This window comes from Mustela erminea, chromosome 9 (genome assembly GCF_009829155.1).
Source record: "Mustela erminea isolate mMusErm1 chromosome 9, mMusErm1.Pri, whole genome shotgun sequence".
NCBI lineage: Eukaryota > Metazoa > Chordata > Mammalia > Carnivora > Mustelidae > Mustela > Mustela erminea.
This window is the reverse complement of record NC_045622.1, coordinates 19,604,623-19,626,784: the sequence shown is the minus strand read 5'-3', so window position 1 is coordinate 19,626,784 and position 22,162 is coordinate 19,604,623. Positions and strand designations below refer to the sequence as shown.

The following is a 22,162-nucleotide window of genomic DNA, read 5'->3' as shown; positions in this document are numbered from 1 at the left end:
TGTATATATATATATACATATATATATATATTCCATTATATGTATACGTGTGTGTGTGTGTGTGTGTGTGTGTGTGTGTATCTTCTTCTATCATTTCATCATTCAGTGGATATCTTGGCTCTTACCATAATTTGGCTGTTGTTGATAATGCTGCTATAAACATCGGTGTGCATATAAACCTTGAATCAGTATTTTTGTGTTCTAGGTAAATATCTAGTAGTGCAATTGCTGGGTAATAGGTTAGTTCTACTTTTATTCTTTTGGGGAACCTCCATACTGTTTTCCACAGTGGCTGCACCAGTTTGCATTCTCACCAACAGTGTCAGAGGGTTTTTCTCTGTCCTCATCCTCACCAATATCTGTTGTTTCCTGTGTTGTTGATCTTGTCCATTCTAACAGGTGTGAGGTGATAGCTCATTGTAGTTGTGATTTGTATTTCCCTGATAGTGAGTGATGTTGAGCATCTTTTTCTGTGTCTGTTAGTCATCTGTATGTCTTCTTTGGAAAAATGGATGCTGGTGTTATAGAACACCAGTCAGGTTATTTAATTGGCTAACAAAGTCCAATTGTGAGAATTTATTTTCTGGTATAGGATGTTGGATTATTTTTATTTTGAGGAAACACAAACAGATGACTACTTCAAAAATCATCAGTCCTTAATCAGGTGATAATTTAAATATTTCTAAGATAACTTTAATAATAATTATTATTTTACCTGTTTTCTAATTTCCACTCAAGATTTAGGTATTGTTAAACTTAGCATAACTGGTGTGTTGGCTTGTTTTTGTTTTAGATGTTTGGTATCCCTAAAATCCTGACTATGGTTTATTTATTAATTTTTAAAAAATAATTTTTTAAATTGAAGTGTAGTTGCCATACAATATTCTGTTAGTTTCATGCATAAAGCATAGTGATCTGACATTTATATACATTATCAAATCTTTACCATAGAGTGTAGTTGCCATCTGTCACCAGACAGTCACTGACTTATGGTTTTAAATGATAGACATTAAGGAAGGCTTGTGATCTGATGAGTACTGGGTATTATATGCAACTAGTGAATCACTGAACACTGCATCAAAAACTAATGATGTACTATATATGTTGGCTAACTGAACTCAGTTTAGAAAATGACCTCTGACACCACATCCCCTAATCTTTATATCGACATGCTTTATTTTCATTTAACAAGTTCCATTTCTATAAAATAGTTGGTTTTGGTTGTAGGTTTTGTTTGTTTGTTTCCTTTTATTTCCTGTCTCTTTTGATGAAATTGTTTTGCCTATTGAAACACATGTGTCAATATGTAAATGTTCTCTATTGATATTCAGGAACTGTTATAGACATTACAAAGATGCATCCATTTTGTTCATATTATATCACTATTTGAGGTACCTAAAAGTATATATTAACACTGGTCACTAATCTTCTTTTAAGAAGTCTCAGAATTCAAATGCAATCTGCTTCAATTTCAAAAAGACTTTCAGAAATGGCAATTTTTTATTTCAGAAAGGATAAACTACCTTTTGAACTAAATTCCACTTTTCAAATTATTTGGGGGGAAGTTCATTAAAATTGTTATAAATGTGAGAAAACACAATTTATTAAAGTTCAGATTTGCAAAGATTTTGTAAAAGCAACTAGGTGACAGTTTTCTGATTAGTAGTTTAAACACTATGCAGGTATAGGGACTTTTTTTTTTTAAGCCAGAGAACCAAGTCAGGTCTGTCACACACATAACATAGAATATCCCTTATGGTTTTTCCTTTTTTGAGTTATGTGAATGGCAATAAAAGAAGGTATAAGAGGAAGTATGAGTCTATTGAAATAGTCCCAGCTAGGAGCTAAGCAGGAAAGCCATGAGATTTGTCTGTACCTATGTCCTAGGACAGAGCTGTCTCTGAATCAGTGTGCAAGCTTGGCTTTCTAAGCAATAACAAAAATGATCCTCCTACTTCAGAACTTCAGAACTGGAAACAACGTTGATTACATTCTGAATTTGTTTCATGTAAACTTTCTATACATGAGCAGGTGTTGCTCAGACCAGACTTGGAATAGGCATGATCAGGTTCACTGTTGTTCAGGTGTCATGAAAAGCAGAAGTACAAGAAGCTTTGAGTTCCATGTCCTTTTAATTGCTGAATCCCTAAATCCCTAAATTTATTAAATTTATTGAACCTCATTCTGTACTCTTCCTGACACTGCCTTCTTAAACACACACACACATACACACACACACACACACACACACACACACACACACAAAACACCTACACACAATGTTCTAGTTATATTATATGAGATATTGATTGTATGATATGGAACCCACTTTCAGGTAGATGGTTCCTGGTTCCAGGTCCTGAGAGGAAGGGTGCTGAGCAGGAAGTACTTTTGAATCTAGGAAAAGGAAATAGTTATTGCTTTTAACATTTGCTTGGAAAAACACATACAAACATGCATGCACATATATACTGAGACACACACATACACATTCACTTGCAGGCACACACACACACACACACACACACACACACACACACAGTGTTTTGTACCTCTGAGTACCTAGCAACATGTGGCATTGGGGAGTATGCCACAAATATAAATAAGGCTTGGGGGGAGACAAGATGGCGGGGAAGTAGGAGGAGGTGCCATTTCAACCCGTACTCTAAAGTGAGCTGATTACCTACCAAAGAACTCCAATCACCCATGAAATCAGCCTGAGATAAGAATTATACACGTCTGTTTAGGGTAAATACCCAATAGTGCAATTGCTGGGTCAAGAAGATGTGGTATATATACACAATGGAATACTATGCAGCCATCAAAAGAAATGAAACCTTGCCATTTGCAACAACATGGATGGAACTAGAGCGTATCATGCTTAGCGAAATAAGTCAAGCAGAGAAAGACAACTATCATATGATCTCCCTGATATGAGGAAGTGGTGATGCAACATGGGGGCTTAAGTGGGTAGGAGAAGAATCAATGAAACAAGATGGGATTGGGAGGGAGACAAACCATAAGTGACTCTTAATCTCACAAAACAAACTGAGGGTTGCTGGGGGGAGGGGGTTTGGGAGAAGGGGGTGGGATTATGGACATTGGGGAGGGTATGTGCTTTGCTGAGTGCTGTGAAGTGTGTAAACCTGGTGATTCACAGACCTGTACCCCTGGGGATAAAAATATATGTTTATAAAAAATAAAAAATTAAAAAAAAAAAGAATTATACACGTCTGGATCTCTATAAGGGCAGAAGACACCAGTGGGCAGTGTTGCTGTGTTTTTGTGTTAGTCCTGATAATATATAAATCTTATACTTGGGGTTCTATTTGACAAGGTTCTTCCTTTATTTGCCTATATATATATATTTTTTTCTCTTGTCATATACTTTTATCAGTCTTTTTGTTCGTCTGTTTTTGTTTGTATACTTTGTAAACCTTACCTTGGGGCCCATTTGGGCTGAACCTTCTCTTCCCCCCCACCCCCATGGGACATTTCCTATTTATTTATTTATTTATTTATTTTCAATTTATTTATTTTCAGAAAAACAGTATTCATTATTTTTACAACACACCCAGTGCTCCATGCAATCCGTGCCCTCTATAATACCCACCACCTGGTACCCCAACCTCCCACCACCCCGCCACTTCAAACCCCTCACATTGTTTTTCAGTCCATAGGCTCTCATGATTCACCTCCCCTTCCAATTTACCCCAACTCCCTTCTCCTCTCTAACACCCTTGTCCTCCATGATATTTGTTATGCTCCACAAATAAGTGAAACCATATGATAATTGACTCTCTCTGCTTGACTTATTTCACTCAACATAATCTCTTCCAGTCCCATCCATGTTGCTACAAAAGTTGGGTATTCATCCTTTCTGATGGAGGCATAATACTCCATAGTGTATATGGACCACATCTTCCTTATCCATTTGTCCGTTGAAGGGCATCTTGGTTCTTTCCATACTTTGGCGACCATGGCCATTGCTGCTATAAACATTGGGGTACAGATGGCCCTTCTTTTCACGACATCTGTGTCTTTGTGGTAAACACCCAGGAGTGCAATTGCAGGGTCATAGGGAAGTTCTATTTTTAATTTCTTGAGGAATCTCCACACTGTTCTCCAAAGAGGCTGCACCAACTTGCATTCCCACCAACAGTGTAAGAGGGTTCCCCTTTCTCCACATCCTCTCCAACACATGTTGTTTCCTGTTTTGCTAATTTGGGCCATTCTAACTGGTGTAAGGTGATATCTCAATGTGGTTTTAATTTGAATCTCCCTGAGGGCTAATGATGATGTACATTTTTTCATGTGTCTGATAGCCATTTGGATGTCTTGACTGGAGAAGTGTCTGTTCATATCTTCTTCCCATTTTTTGATATGTTTATCTGTTCTGTGTGTGTTGAGTTTGAGGAGTTCATATAGATCCTGGATATCAACCTTTTGTCTGTACTGTCATTTTCAAATATCTTCTCCCATTCCGTGGGTTGCCTCTTTGTGTTTTTGACTGTTTTCTTTGCTGTGCAGAAGCTTTTGATTTTGATGAAGTCCCAAAGGTTTATTTTCGCTTTTCTTTCCTTTGCCTTTGGAGACATATCTTGAAAGAAGTTGCTGTGGCTGATATCGAAGAGATTACTGCCTATGTTCTCCTCTAGGATTCTGATGGATTCCTGTCTCACGTTGAGGTCTTTTATCCATTTTGAGTTTATCTTTGTGTACGGTGTAAGAGAATGGTCGAGTTTCATTCTTCTACATATAGCTGTCCAGTTTTCCCAGCACCATTTATTGATGAGACTGTCTTTTTTCCACTGTATATTCTTTCCTGTTTTGTCGAAGATTAATTGCCCATAGAGTTGAGGGTCCATATCTGGGCTCTCTACTCTGTTCCACTGGTCTATGTGTCTGTTTTGATGCCAGTACCATGCTGTCTTGGTGATCACAACTTTGTAATAAAGCTTGAAATCAGGTAACGTGATGCCCCCAGCTTTATTTTTGTTTTTCAACATTTCCTTAGCGTTTCCGGGTCTCTTCTGATTCCATACAAATTCTTGGATTATTTGCTCCAGCTCTTTGAAGAATACCGGTGGAATTTTGATCGGAATGGATTTAAAAGTATATATTGCTCTAGGCATTATAGACATTTTAACAATGTTTATTCTTCTGATCCAAGAGCATGGAATGGTCTTCCATCTTTTTGTGTCTTTTTCAATTTCTTTCATGAATGTTCTGTAGTTCCTCAAGTACAGATCCTTTACCTCTTTGGTTAGGTTTATACCCAGGTATCTTATGGTTCTTGGTGCTATAGTAAATGGAATCAATTCTCTAATTGCCCCTTCTGTATTCTCATTGTTAATGTATAAGAAAGCCACCTATTTCTGCACATTGACTTTGTATCCTGCCACGTTGCTGAATTGCTGTACGAGTTCTAGTAGTTTGGGATGGAGTTTTTTGGGTTTTCCATATAAAGAATCATGTCATTTGCGAAGAGAGAGAGTTTGACTTCTTCATTACCAATTTGGATACCTTTTATTTCTCTTTGTTGTCTGATTGCTGTTGCTAGGACTTCTAATACTATGTTGAACGAGAGTGGTGAAAGTGGGCATCCTTGTCGTGTTCATGATCTCAATGGGAAGGCTGCACGCTTTTTCCCATTGAGGATGATATTTGCTGTGGGTCTTTCATAGATAGATTTGATGAGGTTCAGGAATGTTCCCTCTATCCCTATACTTTGAAGTGTTTTAATCAGGAATGGATGCTGGATTTTGTCAAATGCTTTTTCTGCATCAATTGAGAGGACCATGTGGTTCTTCTCTCTTCTCATATTAATTTGTTGTATCACATTGATTGATTTGCAAATGTTGAACCATCCTTGTAGCCCAGCAATGAATCCCACCTGATCATGGTGGATAATCTTTTTAATGTGCTGTTGGATCCTGTTGGCTAGGATCTTGTTGAGAATCTTAGCATCCATATTCATCAGTGATATTGCTCTGAAATTCTCCCTTTTGGTAGGGTCTTTGCCTGGTTGGGGGATCAGGGTAATGCTGGCTTCAGAGAAAGAGTCTGGAAGTTTTCCTTCTGCTTCAATTTTTTGAAACAGCTTCAGGAGAATAGGTGTTCTTTCTTCTTTGAAGGTTTGGTAGATTCCCCAGGGAATCCGTCAGGTCCTGGGCTCTTGTTTTTTGGGAGGTTTTTGATCACTGCTTCAATCTGGTTATTAGATATCGTTCTATTCAGGTTGTCAATTTCTTCCTGGTTCAATTTTGGGAGTTAATTTTTTCCAGGAATGCCCATTTCATCTAAGTTGCTAAGCTTATTGGCATATAACTGTTGATAATAACTTCTGATGATTGTTTCTACTTCCTTGGTGTTAGTTGTGATCTCTCCCCTTTCATTCATAATTTTATGAATTTGGGCTTTCTCTCTTTTCTTTTGGATTAGTGTGGCCAATGGTTTATCGATCTTATTGATTCTTTCAAATAACCAGCTTCTAGTTTCATTGATACGTTCTACTGTATCTCTGGTTTCTATCTCATTGATCTCTGCTCTAATCTTGATTATTTCCCTTCTTATGTGTGGAGTTGGTTTGATTTGTTGTTGTTTCTCCAGTTCCTTAAGGTGTAGAGACAGCTGCTGTGTTCTGGATTTTTCATTTTTTTTTTGAGGGAGGCTTGGATGGCTATGTATTTCCCCCTTAGGACCGCCTTGGCTCTATCCCATAGGTTTTGGACCAAAGTGTCTCCATTCTCATTGGTTTCCATGAATTGTTTCAGTCTTCTTTGATCTCCTGGTTTATCTAAGCATTCTTTAAGCAAGGTGGTCTTTAGCTTCCAGGTGTTTGAGTTCCTTCTGAACTTTTCCTTGTGATTGATCTCCAGTATCAAAGCAGTGTGATCTGAGAATATGCAGGGAATCATCTCAGTCGTTTGGTATCAGTTGAGTCCTGATTTGTGATCCAGTATATGGTCTATTCTGGAGAAGGTTCCATGTGCACTTGAGGAGAATGAGTATTCTGTTGTTTTAGGGTGGAATGTTCTGTATATATCTATGAGGTCCATCTGGTCCAATGTGTCATTCAATGCTCTTGTTTCTTTATTGATTTTCTGCTTCGAAGATCTGTCTATTTCTGAGAGAGGCATGTTAAGATCTCCTACGATTAGTGTATTCATATCAATATGACTCTTTATCTTGATTAACAGTTTTCTTAAGTAATTGGCTGCTCCCATATTGGGGGAGTAGATATTTATAATTGTTTGATCATCTTGGTGGATAGTCCCTTTAAGGATTATGTAGTGTCCTTTTGTATCTCTGACTACAGTCTTTAGTCTGACGTCTAATTTATCTGATATGAGAATCGCTACCCCAGCCTTCGTTTGAGGCCCATTGGCATGAAAGATGCTTCTCCATCCCTTCACTTTCAGTCTGGGTGTATCTTTAGGTCCAGAATGGGTCTCTTGTAGACAACATATGGATGGGTCCTGTCGTTTTATCCAATCTGCAACCCTGTGCTGTTTTATGGGTGCATTTAGGCCATTCACATTGAGAGTGATTATTGATAGATACGTTTTTATTGACATCGAGTTACCTTTGAAGTCTTTCTTTCTGTAGACTGTCTCTATCTTTCTGTTCAATGCTATTCTTGGGATTTTTCCTATTTTATAGAACCCCCCTTAATATTTTCTGCAGTGTTGGCTTGGTGGTTGCATAGTCTTTTAAGCCTTGCTGGTCTTGAAAACTCTTTATCTCTCCATCCACTTTGAATGTCAGTCTTGCTGGGTAAAGTATTCTTGGCTGCATGTTCTTCTCATTTAGTGCCCTGAATATACCTTGCTAGCCATTTTTGGCTTGCCAGGTCTCTGTGGACAGGTCTGACGTTATTCTGATGGGCTTCCCTCTGTAAGTAAAGAGCATCTTTGCCCTGGCAGCTTTCAAGAGATTATACATACAATTACAATTCCTCAATTTGACTATCAGGTGTCGTGATGTTTTTTTGGAATGTATAATCTTGTGTGGAGACCGTTCAGCCTCTAGTACATGAACGCTGGTTCCATTCACGAGATCGGGAAAATTTTCATGAAGGACTTGTTCCACTATATCTTCTAGACTTCTTTCTTTCTCCTCCCCTTCAGGGATTCCAATAATTCTGACATTGGAACGCTTCATGGCATCATTTATTTCCCTGATTCTGTTTTCGTGGTTTCTAAGCTGTTTGTTCCAGGCTTCCTCCTGATCCTTTCTCTCTGTTTGTCTTCCAGATCACTAATTCTATCTTCTGTCTCAGTTACCCTAGCTTTGAGAGAGTTTAGATTAGATTGGAACTCATTGAGAGCATTGTGAACCTCCTCCCTGGTAGCTTTAAGCTCCGCCCTAACATTGTGAACATCCTGTCTGGTCGCTTTCAGTTCAGCCCTAATCAATTCCGTTTGGTCATCCATGGCTTTCTCCAACCTAGCTATTGCCTGGATAATTGTTAGCCTGAATTCTCTTTCCGCCATATTGTCTATGTTGGTTTCCATTAGCTCTGTTGCAGAAGGTCCATCCTCTGTATTTTTCTTCTGTTGGGCATTCCTCCTCCTGGTCATCTGAAGAGATGTAGCTGGATGTATCAACTGTGGTGCAGTCAAGGTGCACCTTGGAACACTTCTGAGCAATCAGGATTCCCCACCCAAACAAGAGCCAAAAAAAAGAAAAAGAAAAAAAGGAAAAGAAGAAAAAAAAGAGAGAGAGAGAGAGAGAGACAGGAAAGAAAGGGAAGATGAAAAAGAAGTTTCAGCTCAGATGGGCCCCAAGGTAAGATTTATGAAGTAGACAAACAAAAAGAGATAAAAAGACTGATACAAGTATATGACAAGAGGAAAAAAAAAAATATATATATATATATATATATATATGCAAATAAAGAAAGAACCTCGTCAAAAAGAACCCCAAGTGTAAAATTTATATGCTGTCAGGACAAACACAAAAAACACAGAAACACTGGTGGAAGAAGATGGGAGAGTTCTTATAAATTCTCAGTGTGTGCAAGGAAGGTTGTTTTGATTCTTTCTGGATGTATCTTGATATCTTTGTTAAAGGACTCAACTTTCCCAAGATAAAGGGGATTAAAAATTGGTTTACCTATAGGGGTAGTATTGATTGGGGAAAGGGGATTACTTTGAAGTTTAACTCTATATGAATATTAGAGGATAAAAATAAAAAGGAATAAACTAGACTAAACTAAACTAAAATTTTAAAAAAGGAATTCAAAAAATAAAAATGCAAAAGAAAAACATAGGTGTATGTTCAGGTTAGAAAGATTAGAAAGGTATTATGGAATTTGATGTACTGTACAGCTTGCTGTGATGGTAAATAGGTTAAAAAAATTGCCTATGTGTAAAAAAAAAAAAAATGAACCGAAATGGTAGGAACGAGTGAACAATACAAGTTTTCCTATGAAGTAGTGGTTGTTCTCTTGTAGTCCTTTTTTTTTTTTTTCCTTTCTTGGTTTGTTTTCTCAGGGAGGGGCTTGCCACGTGGGTTGTCAGTCAATGATGTTTCCTGAGTTAAGTCGTCCCGCCCCCCTCAAGGGGCTGGGCTCTGAGGAAACTGGTTGTTTTCAGGCTTTTGTTTTCTGGCGGTTTTTATGCTTGTTCACTTTTTTTTTTTCTCTCACCTTGACCACCTTTGATGGTTTTTGTAGTTTTAGAGGAAAACAAACCGCACCCTGATCTCCCTCTCAGAGAGAAGCCTCAGTCTGGGTGCAGAGCCTAAATAAGTTCCCCCTTGGCCACTGGCAGAGCAGATTCCAAGTTGCAGACCCTGGGGGCGCAGGATCTTTTGCTTGTACCCAAAGCCAAGGCAGTGGTGGCTGTCTGGGAGCTCCGACCGCCAGAGAGGTTCCAAGCAGCGATCGCACACTGAGATTTTGCCGCTGGCCCAGGCTGGGAGTGCCCCACTTGTGCGCACCTCTTTCAGAGGCACTGAGAACGGGGCGCAAGTCCATAAGCACCAGGCTGGGCTTTTGTGCACCTCTGTCAGGGGAGAGTTTGGGGCACGCAGCTTAGGCTTTGAAACAATGGCGCAGGTCAAAGAGCCCCGGCCGGGCCTTTGTAACTCAGGGGAGCATGAGGGACATGCGCGGGTATCTCAGGCTTTGTAGCAGGGCTCGCGCATTCTGCCCACCGGCGTGGCTCCCATCCCCTCACAGGAGCTAGAACCCACGCATTCTCGGGCGCACTGGCGGCTTAGGGACCAAGAGCTGGTTTCTCCGCCGCACTCTCTCTGCCTCAGCGCCGGGGATGCTGTCCAGGGACCGGGGACTTAAGCCCCTGTCCCTAGGCACCCCGATTCCCACAATATCCCCCCGCGATCCTTTGCTCTTTTGGAGTGCTTTCAACCAGTCTCCAAGTTAATGCTGGTCCCCAGATGCAGGGCACTCTCACTCATATTGGGGTATTACTTTCCAACCGGTCACTTCTGGTGGCTTCCTCCCTCTTTTGTTTATCTTCCGATATCAGTCCGCCGTTCCCACTCCGCTTTACCTGCCCACTGGTGTCTTCTCCCCCTGTAGAGATCCAGACAGGTATAATTCTGATCTCAGGCTGATTTCATGGGTGATTGGAGTTCTTTGGCAGGTAATAAACTCACTTTAGGGTACAGGTTGAAAATGCGCCTCCTCCTACTTCCCCAACATCTTGTCTCCTTTAGTGCCTCTTTTTTTTTTTTTTTTTTTTGTTTTTTTTTTGTTTTTTTATTTTTTATTTATTTTTTTATTTATTTCCAGCATAACAGTATTCATTATTTTTGCACCACACCCCGTGCTCCATGCAACCCGTGCCCTCTATAATACCCACCACCTGGTACCCCAACCTCCCACCCCCCGTCCCTTCAAAACCCTCAGATTGTTTTTCAGAGTCCATAGTCTCTCATGGTTCACCTCCCCTTCCAATTTCCCCCAACTCCCTTCTCCACTCTAAGTCCCCATGTCCTCCATGCTATTTGTTATGCTCCACAAATTAGTGCCTCTTTTTAAATACCACATGCAGTCGTGGAGTTTCCTAGCAGGACTTTTGACCTCATTTCATATAATTAGTAATCTACTCTTTACCTTGGATCCTTTCTGAAATTTTCCATTTTGAATTTTCATCACTTTTTGTAACCTAATTTTGTGAGTGTAGAAGTTTCAAAATCATATACAGTATGTTGGAAATATCCTAAACACAGATCTTAGATATAGATCTTAGATCATAGAGCATAAAGAAAGACTTTTAAAGTGAAGTCTGCTATAGACTGAATGTGGCTTTCTCAAATTCCTATGTTGGAACTTAATCCTTAGTGTGATGGTATTAGGAAGTGAGAACTCTGGCAGTTGATTAGGTCCTGAAGGTTGGGCCTTCATGAATGGGATCAGTGCCCTTATAAAAGAGATATCAGAGAGTTCCCTTTTTTCCTTTGGTCATGTGAGGACAGAGCAAGAAGACAAACAGTCTATGAAGCAGAAAAAGAGACCTCACCAGAGATAAAAAATCTCCTGGTGCCTTGATCTTGGATTTCCTAGACTCCAGAACTGTGAGAAATAAATTTCTCTTGTTTATAAGCCCCCAATCCATGGATTTGTTATAATAGCCCAAAGAGACTATGTGCCCAAGTGGTCTTTTCTATCTTTTTACCTTTAGAGTTGACATTAAGAAGGGCACTTGATGTAATGTGCACTGGGCGTTATACGCAACTGATGAATCGCTAAATTCTACCCCTGAAACTAATACATTATATGTTAACAAATTAATTTAAATAAAAAATTAAAATAAAAATCTATAATTGTGGTAGGTAAAAGTCATTGTTTTTAGTTTGGAGCCATGTCTTATTTTAAGCAGTTTTCACATTTGTAAAAATTCAGAGACTGATTGCTTTTTTACTACTAACAGAATCCCCTCTGTATAAGTAAAGAATGATGCTTCTGCCCTTCTCAACCTCTAAATATAAGTGTTGTGTAAATATATGCTTATGTGTTCTTCAGATGAATTCAGAATACATCAGGGATACTAGCTTCTAATTTTCTTTCCTTGTACTATTTTTGTCTGGATTTGGTATCAGGGTAATGCTGGACTCATTGAATGGATTTGAAATTCTACCCTATTCTTTAGTTTTATGGGACTTGAGAAGGACTGGTGTTAATTCTTCTTTAAATAATTGGTAGAATTTATACTAGAAGCTTAGATTTTCCTTCTAGAGAGGTTTTAGATTATTGATTTAATCATGATACCCCCTATGGTTCTGTTCAGAATTTCTTTGTATTCATGATTTATTTTAGCAGGTAGTATGTTTCTAGGAATCTATTCATTTCATCTAGATTATCTAGTTGGTGTATAAATGTTCATATAATCTTATATCCTTTACTTTTTATTTCTGTGACATCAGTTTTATTGTCTCCTCTTTCATTTCTAATTTTACTTATTGGGATCTTCTCTCTTTGTTCTTATTTAGACTTGCTGAGGGCTTGCCAATTTTATCTTATAAAACAGCTCTTATTTTCAGTGAGTCTACTATTATTTTCTATTTTCTATTTGATGTATTTCTGCTTGATTTGTTCTTTTCTTTCTAGTTCCTTCAGGTATAAAATTAGGTTGTTGATTCAAGTGTCTCTTCTTTTTCAGTATAGGTGTTTATTGTAATAGCTTTCCTTCTTGGTGTCCATGTGTAAGCCTAACACACACCCTCACATATTTTCCTACTTGGTCATATACTCATGTATATTATTGGGGCTGTAGTTTTGATTTAAAGTAATATTTCTGACATTCTGCTTTTGTCACTAAAAAAGGCTTTATTTAATGCATACATGTGTTTTGTGTCTATTAACATTTTTAGTTATAGCTACTTTTAATACTTTTATCTTTTAACTTCCATATCAAAAGTAAAAGAAATTTACCCACCACTTTTATAATGCAATATACTGTACTGTTATGTGTTTACCTTTACCACTTTATTTAGACTTTCTTAAGGTAATGTGATGTTATTTAGTGTCCTTTCTTTTCAACACTTCTTATAGGGCAGGTTTAGTGGTGATGAACTTCTCCAGCTTTTTCTTCATGTGAGAAAAAAATGTTTTCTCTTCTCTTTTGGTATTTATGCTATTCTTGGTGGACCCTTTTTTTTTTTCTTTCAGTACATTGAATAGATCATCCCACTCTCTTCTGACCTGCAAGATTTCTGTTGAAATCCATTGAATTCTGCTGAAAAATTCACTGATGTTCTTATAGGTTTTATTGTATGGGATAAATTGCATGTTTCTTGCTCCTAGAAAGTTCCCTTTGTCCTTTCCCCCAAAGACCTGTTGCCAGTTTGGTTTTTTTAAGGCCGTGTCTAAATGTGCTTGGTAACTAGTAAAATCCTCCAGGGGTTATAGTTTAAGTAATACATTGTTCTGAGGGGCAGTTGCAAGTTGGGTCATTAGATGCATGATTGGAGGAAAAGAGTTTTCTACTGATAGCTGTGTGCTGAGTCAGTGGGATGTGTGTATGGTGGGCAGGTGGCTATTGTGATTTCCAACCCAAACTGCAGTCCCTGTTCTCTCTTACCTTGTGCAGCTAAACAATGCCATATTCCATGTCCCCTCACCTTTCTGAGACATGCAGTACAAAAGCTAGTTTTATGGGTAGCTCCTGAGGCTTTGGATGCATGGTACACCTCTTCCCTTTTCCAGGGAATAGCTAGGAACTGGGGGATTTTTGTCCCAATCACATGCGCTAGGCCAACATAGGTTCTATGACAAGAGGTTATCTTTAATTTTCCTAACAGCTTCAATATGTCTGGTTTCATGCATGTACTGGATGCCTGACCATCTTAGCCAGTTTCTAGATTTCTTATAAAGGGAATCAGTATGCAAATTGTTTTTGAATTAGTGTGTCATGTAGAAAAGTAGAGATTAAGGCTTCCCCCTCCACCATTTTGCAGAATGGGAAATGGATCTTGGCTATTCCTTGAGGAGAGGTATGATCCCTACAGGGAAGGGAAAAGATCAAATTGTTGAATCCCTAAGGAACTAAAGACAGATTATGGTCCAGGGTGTTTATAGAATCCCCACAGTTTCTGATTACACTTAGAGATTTTCCTTGGGGAAGACACTGAGCAAGATTCTGCCTTGTTTACAACCGAGTACATTATATAATCACACACACATTAAATCTTCTGTAACTTACCAAGAGGCAAAAATGATAATAGTAAAGACTGTTTTTGTCTACTGTTTAAGGGAACTCAAAGTCATAATCAGAAATTATGATCTACAGTTCTAAAAGATTTTCTAGCGTATATCAGCAATTAAGTGTTGGCTGCGTTTTCTTTGAGTTAAAGGAACCAAATTTCACAGTCTGAAATTGTCCTTCCATGACAATGGGAGTAATAATGATAAGGAAGCACCAAAGTTTTCTGGCTTAAGGTGGGTGAACTTCTAAATTTCATTTTTATTCATGTCCTCCTTTTTTGAGATGGAATTCTGAGTATCAAACGTATGTCACATTCCCCAGTTTTGCAGTCCTGAGTCTCAAGTGAAATTGAGAAAAATCTGTCAGGAGCTGGGAGTGTTTAGAGATATTGTAGGTGGTGGTCAAAGAATGCATTCTGTCTGTGTTGCTACTACAGATTTGTGACTTTGATTCTGTGACATGGAGCAGTAACTTCCTGTAGACTGGTTCTTTAGTTTTGGATTAGAAACAATCTACTTGGTTTCCATCACACCAAGTTCAATCTGCATTAGAAGCCAGTTCCAGGTCTCAGTTTCCAGTTTTATTGCTGAAGAGAGGGCTCAAGTGAATGAAAATAATTGAGGAGAGAAAGATAGTTCTGTCCTGGTGCAAACTTCTCCCTTAACTCCCCCCCCCCCAACAGTTATGTTTACATTTGGCAGTATTTCCCTTTACTCTATAGGCTGTTTTGAAGTTCTTTGTTATTTAGCTTACAGAGCCCAATAAGGGGCAGTCTGAGTCACTCAGTAATATGATAATTGAAGGAGTTTGTGCATCCAGATTGGACTAATGTTTTATCTTCCCTGTGCATACACCACACCTGGGAGAAGAGATGGTGGAAAAATCTGGGTTTTTCTCTTTCTAACTTTTTCCTTCTATGCTCACAGATCCCCTTAGAGAAGAATGGCCCATGGAAATGCTTCCTTTGTGACTGAATTCATTCTGGCGGGGCTCACAGACCTTCCAGATCTCCAGTTCCCCCTCTTCTGTCTCTTTCTAGTCATGTACGTGGTCACTGTGTTGGGAAATTTGGGCTTGATAATTCTAATAGGGCTCAGTTCACATCTGCACACCCCCATGTACTTTTTCCTCTTCAATTTGTCCTTCATAGACCTCTGTTATTCTTCTGTGTTTACACCCAAAATGCTGATTAATTTCACATCAAAGGAGAATATTATCTCCTACCTTGGGTGCATGACCCAGCTTTACCTTTTCTGTTTTTTTGCTATTTCTGAATGTTATGTGCTGACATCAATGGCCTATGATCGCTATGTGGCCATCTGTAACCCACTGTTATATAACGTTGCCATGTCCCCTAAAGTGTGTTCCATCCTTATGCTTGGTTCATATTTGATGGCATTTTCAGGTGCCATGGCTCACACAGGATGCATGCTGAGACTGACCTTCTGTGATGCAAACACCATCAACCATTATTTTTGTGACATCCTCCCTCTGCTCCAGCTCTCCTGTACAAACACCTATGTGAATGAGCTGGTTGTCTTGATTGTGGCAGGCATCAATGTGATTGTGCCCAGTGTCACCATCTTTGTCTCCTATGGTTTCATCCTATCCAGCATCCTGCACATTAGCTCCACTGAGGGCAGATCCAAAGCCTTCAGCACATGCAGCTCCCACATAATTGCTGTTTCTCTATTCTTTGGCTCCTGTGCTTTTATGTATCTTAAGCCATCTTCTGCTGGTTCTATGGATGAGGGGAAAATCTCTTCTATCTTTTACACCAATACAGTTCCCTTGATGAACCCTTTCATTTACAGCTTGAGAAACAAAGATGTTAAACTTGCCCTTAGGAAAATTGTGAGTAGGAGGCAGTTTTAATAGGAAAGAATGTCTCTCTGCAGTTAGTTACACAGCAGGGAGGTTTTTTGTTTTTTGGAGGTTTTTTTTGTTTTGTTTTTTTGTTTTTTTGTTTTTTTTCTAGCAGGGAACTTTTATGTGTTTTATGAAAATATTTTCAGGGGTGGCCTTTGCTTCTTTTTTTTTCTGAACATGGTAAAAGAGATTTGAGTCTTCTCTCTGTAATTTACTTCCAGTCTTTATATTTAGGTCTTTTTTCTTTCTTTTTTCTTTCTTCTTTTTTTAATCATTGGCAAAATTCCTTCAATTTTTTCCTATTTATCAACAGGAATGTATTATCTGAGTTAAAAATTTTTTCATTGTGAACTTCTTTTTTCCACTGAAAAAAATGAATAGTCTCTAAATTATTGAATTGAGAAACAACAGAGTTGACACTGTAGCATTGGGCTTGTTCTTATCTGCCACTTGCTATTAGAAGTACAAATCAGATCATGTGATAGTAATTGTATACTCCTGTTTCTTTGCTCTGATTGGCAAGAATATATCTGTGGTTTTTTTTTTTTTTTAATTTATTTACTTTAGAGGGAGCAGGGAAGAGGGAGAGGAGGAGAGAATTCCAAGCAGACTCTGTGTTGAGCATGGAGACCAATATCAGGACTCAGATCAAGATCCTGAGATCACAGTCTGAGCCGAAACCAAGAGCTGGACACTTAACCACCTGCGCCACCTGGTGTCCCAAGATTATTTCATTTTTTAAATGGCAGAAATAGAAGTTTTAATAAAGACTATTATTTTTAATCTATTTTGCATCTGTAATCATTTTACAGGAGGCTTCTTTTGGCAAATAGTCGGTTTTATTTTTAGACAGTCAAAGTAGCACATAACTGATCAACAAAACATATTTACTGTATGGATGGGAAAGTGAAGATCAGAGTATTTAATAATTCACCCAAAGTCACACAGCTGCACAAAGACAAGGTCTAGAGTATCCTCTTAGTCTTCTGATTTCAACTCTACTGTTCTTTATGATATCCATTGCTTCTACTCTATTATTTTGTTTCAATAAAAAAGGACTATGAGAAAACATTTCTAGTTTGAAGGTTGTTTCTACATTGTTCCAGGATGACACATGAATTTCTCTCATGCTGGGTATTACATTTTTATTTTTTGTTTAGGAAAACAGGTTCTTCCTTCTTTTTTGTACTGCGATACATGAGATTTATTTATTGATATTTTTAATTTAAACTCAATTAACCAACATATAGTACACCATTAGTTTATGATGTAGTATTCAGTAATTTGTCAGTTGCATATTTTACCCAGTCCTCATAAAATCACATGCCTTCCTTAATGATTCATGAGATTTAAAACAGGAGTTTTCTCCTTATTCAAAATATATGACTTTATTCAAACAGATAAGCAGTAGTAAACATTCAGCAGCTATGCAATGAAAAAATGGAAAACATGGCTTTTGTATTTGATTTTACTTAAACACCACTAAATTTAACAATGTCCATTTTTTTTTTAATAAACTGAGTTTCCATATCTAGGTCATTGCTTCATTTCACTCTTTTCCTCTAATTAATTTTGACTTAGACCTGTGGTCAAAATATTAATTGAGAACTCTAAGGCTTGGTTTGTATCTACATTTAGAATTTTTTTTAAAATTAATTTCCTGAGGTACAATAGGTTACAAATACTTCATCAAAATGAATGGAAAATTGAACAGGGAATTAAAAGAAAATAAATATTGAAGTGCCAGCTTCCCTTAGTAGGAAATGAAGAGGCAGATGTGTTCCCCCAGGAACCCAACCAGTTTTATGACCATAAATTTACTCTCATCTTAAAATAAAAATATTTAAATTAAATAAGACTTAAGCAGAATCTTCAAATAGAATATTTTAGAGTCAGTCAAATTAAACTTGCATTTTAAGAGATTTACTCATAGTAGCCACATCCCAGCTACCTGATATGTAAGAAGAAGCAATCCAAAGAGGAGAAAACTCCTATGTGAAGGAATGTGTTAAATATTGAGAATGCAAAGAGATTTTTTTTTTTTTTGCAAAATTTGAGAATTTGCAAAAATTGAGAATGCAAAATTGTGGACATGGGTCCTAATTCATTGAGAAGGTAATGTTTAAAGTGAGTATTTAGAAAAAATCTTTTTTGGTCTCTGACAGAGACAGGGAGCATGCAGGAGTACTAGTGGGGGAGAGAGAGGAGCAGAAGGAGAGAGAGAAGCAGACTCCCCACTGAGTAGGGAGCTTGTCCTGCGCTCAATCCCAGGACCCTGAGATCTTGACCTGAGCCAAAGCAGATGCTTAATGGACTGGGCCACCAAAGTGCTGCCCATGAAAAGGTATCTTTTTAAGGAAGTTTACTGTCCAGTGCAAATTTCCTAAGGTGATACTTCTGGCATGTTTGGGAATAGAGAAAGTACTACTGTATTAAATAGAAGGAATAATAGAGAGAGTTGAAGGAGCTGAGGACAGACATGTAACGAGGGGCAAGATCATAGTGGAAATTGTCAGCAATTCTGAAAGTTGGACTTGAAATGGAGTACTAGATTAAAACACAATATATAATATATACATACACATAAAACATATATACAGTATAGACATAATACCCTGTTTTTCACAACTATGACACTACCACCTTGATTTGAGAAATTATTGTCTCTTATTTGCATTAACACAAAACCCTCCTAATTAAGTGCCTGCTTCATCCAATGCCTCCTACAGTTTATCTCTGAAAAGCAACCAGTACAATTTTTTTTCCCCCCAAAAGATACCTTAGGCAAATCAGGAGACCCAGTGTTCTTTCCCTCCTTTATCACGAGTTATGTTCTAGGCTGTTTAGAGAATCCATGATCTAACAAATATCAGAGGCAAAAGGTGTTTTCCTCTAAGTGGGTCATTGGTAAGACAGTTATACCGAAATACCTTAAACTACCCATTACTGCACTTCTCTTACAAAAATATGTATCACGACACTGTAGAATTTGCTAGGGCACATTTCTGAGTTCTGTTTTTCAGAAATGTAGTTGTTCATTGCCTTTACTTACAGGATTTCCATTCTTTTGATCTGTTTTTAATACATCATAACTTCTACTTGAAGCTTTCTCATTTAATCAGAACTTCTTCACGTGGGAGCCAGGTTTGGTACAAGGATGCCTCTTAAGGGAGCCCAGTTTCTCCTTTTCAGTATAATAAGCAGTTGTGGAGATTTTTGGTTTTGTTTTTTTAAAGATTTTATTTGTCATAGAGAGAGAGAGCACAAGCAGGGGATGTGGCAGGCAGAGGGAGAAGCAAGCCCCCTACTGAGAAGGAACCTGATGTAGGGCTCGATCCCAGGATGCTGAGCCAAAGACAGATGCTTGACTGAGCCACCCAGTGGCTCCATGTTGCAAAATTTCTTAGCAAGAATTTAAACAACTTATATAATTAATAATTTTCTGTTTACCTTAGATCCTTTTCTAAAATTCTACATAATGAAATTTCCCTTTTCTTACCTAATTCAGTTAGTCTAGAAGTTTCAAATATTATACAATATATTGGGAAGATTCTAAATAAGAGATAGAACTAAGAAGATACTTCAAAGAAACCTAAAATTAAAATTTCCAAAGGTAGAGGGAGGAGTCAAGATGGTGGAGAAGTAGCAGGCTGAGACAACATCAGGTAGCAGGATATCAGCTAGATAGCTTATCAAACCATTCCGAACACCTACAAATCCAACAGGAGATCAAAGAGAAGAAGAGCAGCAATTCTAGAAACAGAAAATCAACCACTTTCTGAAAGGTAGGACTGACAGAGAAGTGAATCCAAAGCAACAGGAAGATAGACCACGAGGGGAGGATCTGGCTCCCGGCAAGTGGAGGAGCAATGGAGCACAAAATCAGAACTTTTAAAAGTCTGCTCCATTGACGGGCATTGCTGCAGAAGCTAAGCCAGGGTGAAGCCCACGAAGGGACAGCGTTCCTCAAGTGTCATGGGGTCACAGAAGGATCGGGGGTGTCTGTGTGTAGCAGAGCTCTAAGGTATTAGAGCAGGGAATCTGGCTACAGAGACGGAGTCAAGGAGTGAGCTCTCAGCTCAGGGTTACCTTGAACCATGATCTGTGGCACAGGCCACTGCTCTATGAGCTGGGACCCTACAAGATCCAGGGAGACCCCCTGGAAGAGCTCAGGGATCTGCGGGGTTCAGAGACTCCAGGCAGGGCTGTGTGCCAGAGTCAGAGATGCTTGTTCACAGGCTGGGTAAGCTTGGAGCGTGGCTGGAGGCCAGGGAGATGGGAGTGATTGTGCACTTTTCTCCGAGGGCACACTGAGGAGTGGGGCCCCAAGCTCTCGGCTCCTCTGGGTTAGAGATTGGGAGGCCACTATTTTCATTCCTGTCCTCCAGAACGCTATGGAAATTGTTCAGGGAACAAAAGCTCCCGAAAGCGAACCTGAGCGAATTACTTAGCCTGGACCCTGGTAAGGTTGGTGCAATTCCGCCTCGGGCAAAGACACTTGAGAATCACTACAACAGGCCCCTCCTCCAGAAGATCAACAAGAAATCCAACCAAGACCAAGTTCACTTACCAAGGAGAACAGCAGAATTTCAGAGGAGGAGAAAGCAAAGCATGGAATTCATAGCTTTCTCCCCATGATTCTTTAGTCTTACAAAGTTAATTAATTTTTTTATTTTTTTCTCTGCTAATTTTTTTAAACTTTTACCCTTTCCTCTTTTAACATTTTTAAACTAGTTTATCTTAACAATACCTTTCATAAAAAATATCTTTTTTGAAACTTCATTATTATAGGCATATTTTATCCTTCATTGTATCTAACTTTACTTTTTTATATACATATAGGGTTTTTTTCTTCTAAAGAATTTGTGGTACATCTTCTTCTAATAGATCAAAATACACCCTAAATCCAGCACAGGGCTTTGTTCTAGACTCCAACCTGAGCAAATTCTCTCCACTTTCTTTTTCTTTATTCTCCTAACCAACTTATCTAATCAACTCCTTTTTTAGAAATTAAAAAAATATTTTTTCATCTTTATATTCATATTCCATCCCTTCATTGTGTTTACCCTTAGATATGTTTTTCATTCTTTAAAATTTGGGGAGGTAGTTTCTTCTAAGAGACCAAAATACTCCCAAAATTAAGTGGGTGACCCTGTTCTAGTCACCAGTCTAATATATATATATATATATATATATATATATATATATATATATATATATATACTTTTTTCTTTTTTATATTTTTTCCTTATTTGTTTTCTTTTTATGTTTTTTTTTATTTTTTATTTCTTTTCAGTGTAATAGTATTCATTGTTTTTGCACCACACCCAGTGCTTCATGCAATCCATGCCCTTTCTAATACCCACCACCTGGTTCCCCCAACCTCCCAACCCCTGACCCTTCAAAACCCTCAGATTGTTTTTCAGAGTCCATAGTCTCTCATGGTTCACCTCCCCTTCCAATTTCCTCCAACTCCCTTCTCCTCTCCATTTCCTCTTGTCCTCCATGCTATTTGTTATGCTCCACAAATAAGTGAAACCATATGATAATTGACTTTCTCTGCTTGACTTATTTCACTCAGCATAATCTCTTCCAGTCCTGTCCATATTGCTACAAAAGTTGCTTATTCATCCTTTCTGATGGAGGCATAATATTCCATAGTGTATATCTTTTATTTTTTTAAATTTTTTCCCCCTGAACTCCTTTTTACCCCCTTTCTCCCTCAATCGATTTGTAGTCTCTTCTGATTTGGTTAAAGCACATTTTCCTGGGATCTTTGTCCCCCTTTTTAGTATTTTATTCACTCCTTCATATATTCTTATCTGGATAAAATGAAAAGGCAGAAAAACTCACCACACACAAACAAAAGAAGAAGAGGCATTACTGGGGACCTAATCAATACAGACATTGGTAATATGTCAGATCTAGAGTTCAGAATGACGATTCTCAAGATGCAAGCCGGGCTTGAAAAAGGCATTGAAAATATTAGAGAAATCCTGTCTGGAGAAATAAAAGCCCTTTCTGGAAAATAAAAGAACTAAAATCTAACTAAGGTGAATTCAAAAAAGCTATTAGTGAGGTGCAATAAAAAAATGGAGGCTCTTACTGCTAGC

At 38.3% G+C, this 22,162-nt stretch overlaps 1 protein-coding gene across 1 annotated transcript; it reads left to right on the top strand.

Annotated features, from left to right (window-relative positions):
- Positions 1–15,122: 15,122 nt before the first annotated feature.
- Positions 15,123–17,929, top strand: LOC116599155 (olfactory receptor 8B3-like). Its single transcript, XM_032358850.1, has 2 exons — positions 15,123–16,038; positions 17,907–17,929. Exons 1-2 carry the CDS (start codon positions 15,123–15,125, stop codon positions 17,927–17,929), a joined length of 939 nt encoding a protein of 312 aa, XP_032214741.1.
- The last annotated feature ends 4,233 nt before the right edge of the window (positions 17,930–22,162 follow it).

What these genes read in the sequence shown, in the direction of transcription:
- LOC116599155 (XM_032358850.1), top strand. Translation starts at nt 15,123, where the DNA reads ATGGCCCATGGAAATGCTTCCTTTGTGACTGAATTCATTCTGGCGGGG. An exon ending in TGCCCTTAGGAAAATTGTGA is followed by an intron (nt 16,039 to 17,906) that starts GTAGGAGGCAGT and finishes AAATTAAATAAG; the next exon opens with ACTTAAGCAGAATCTTCAAA.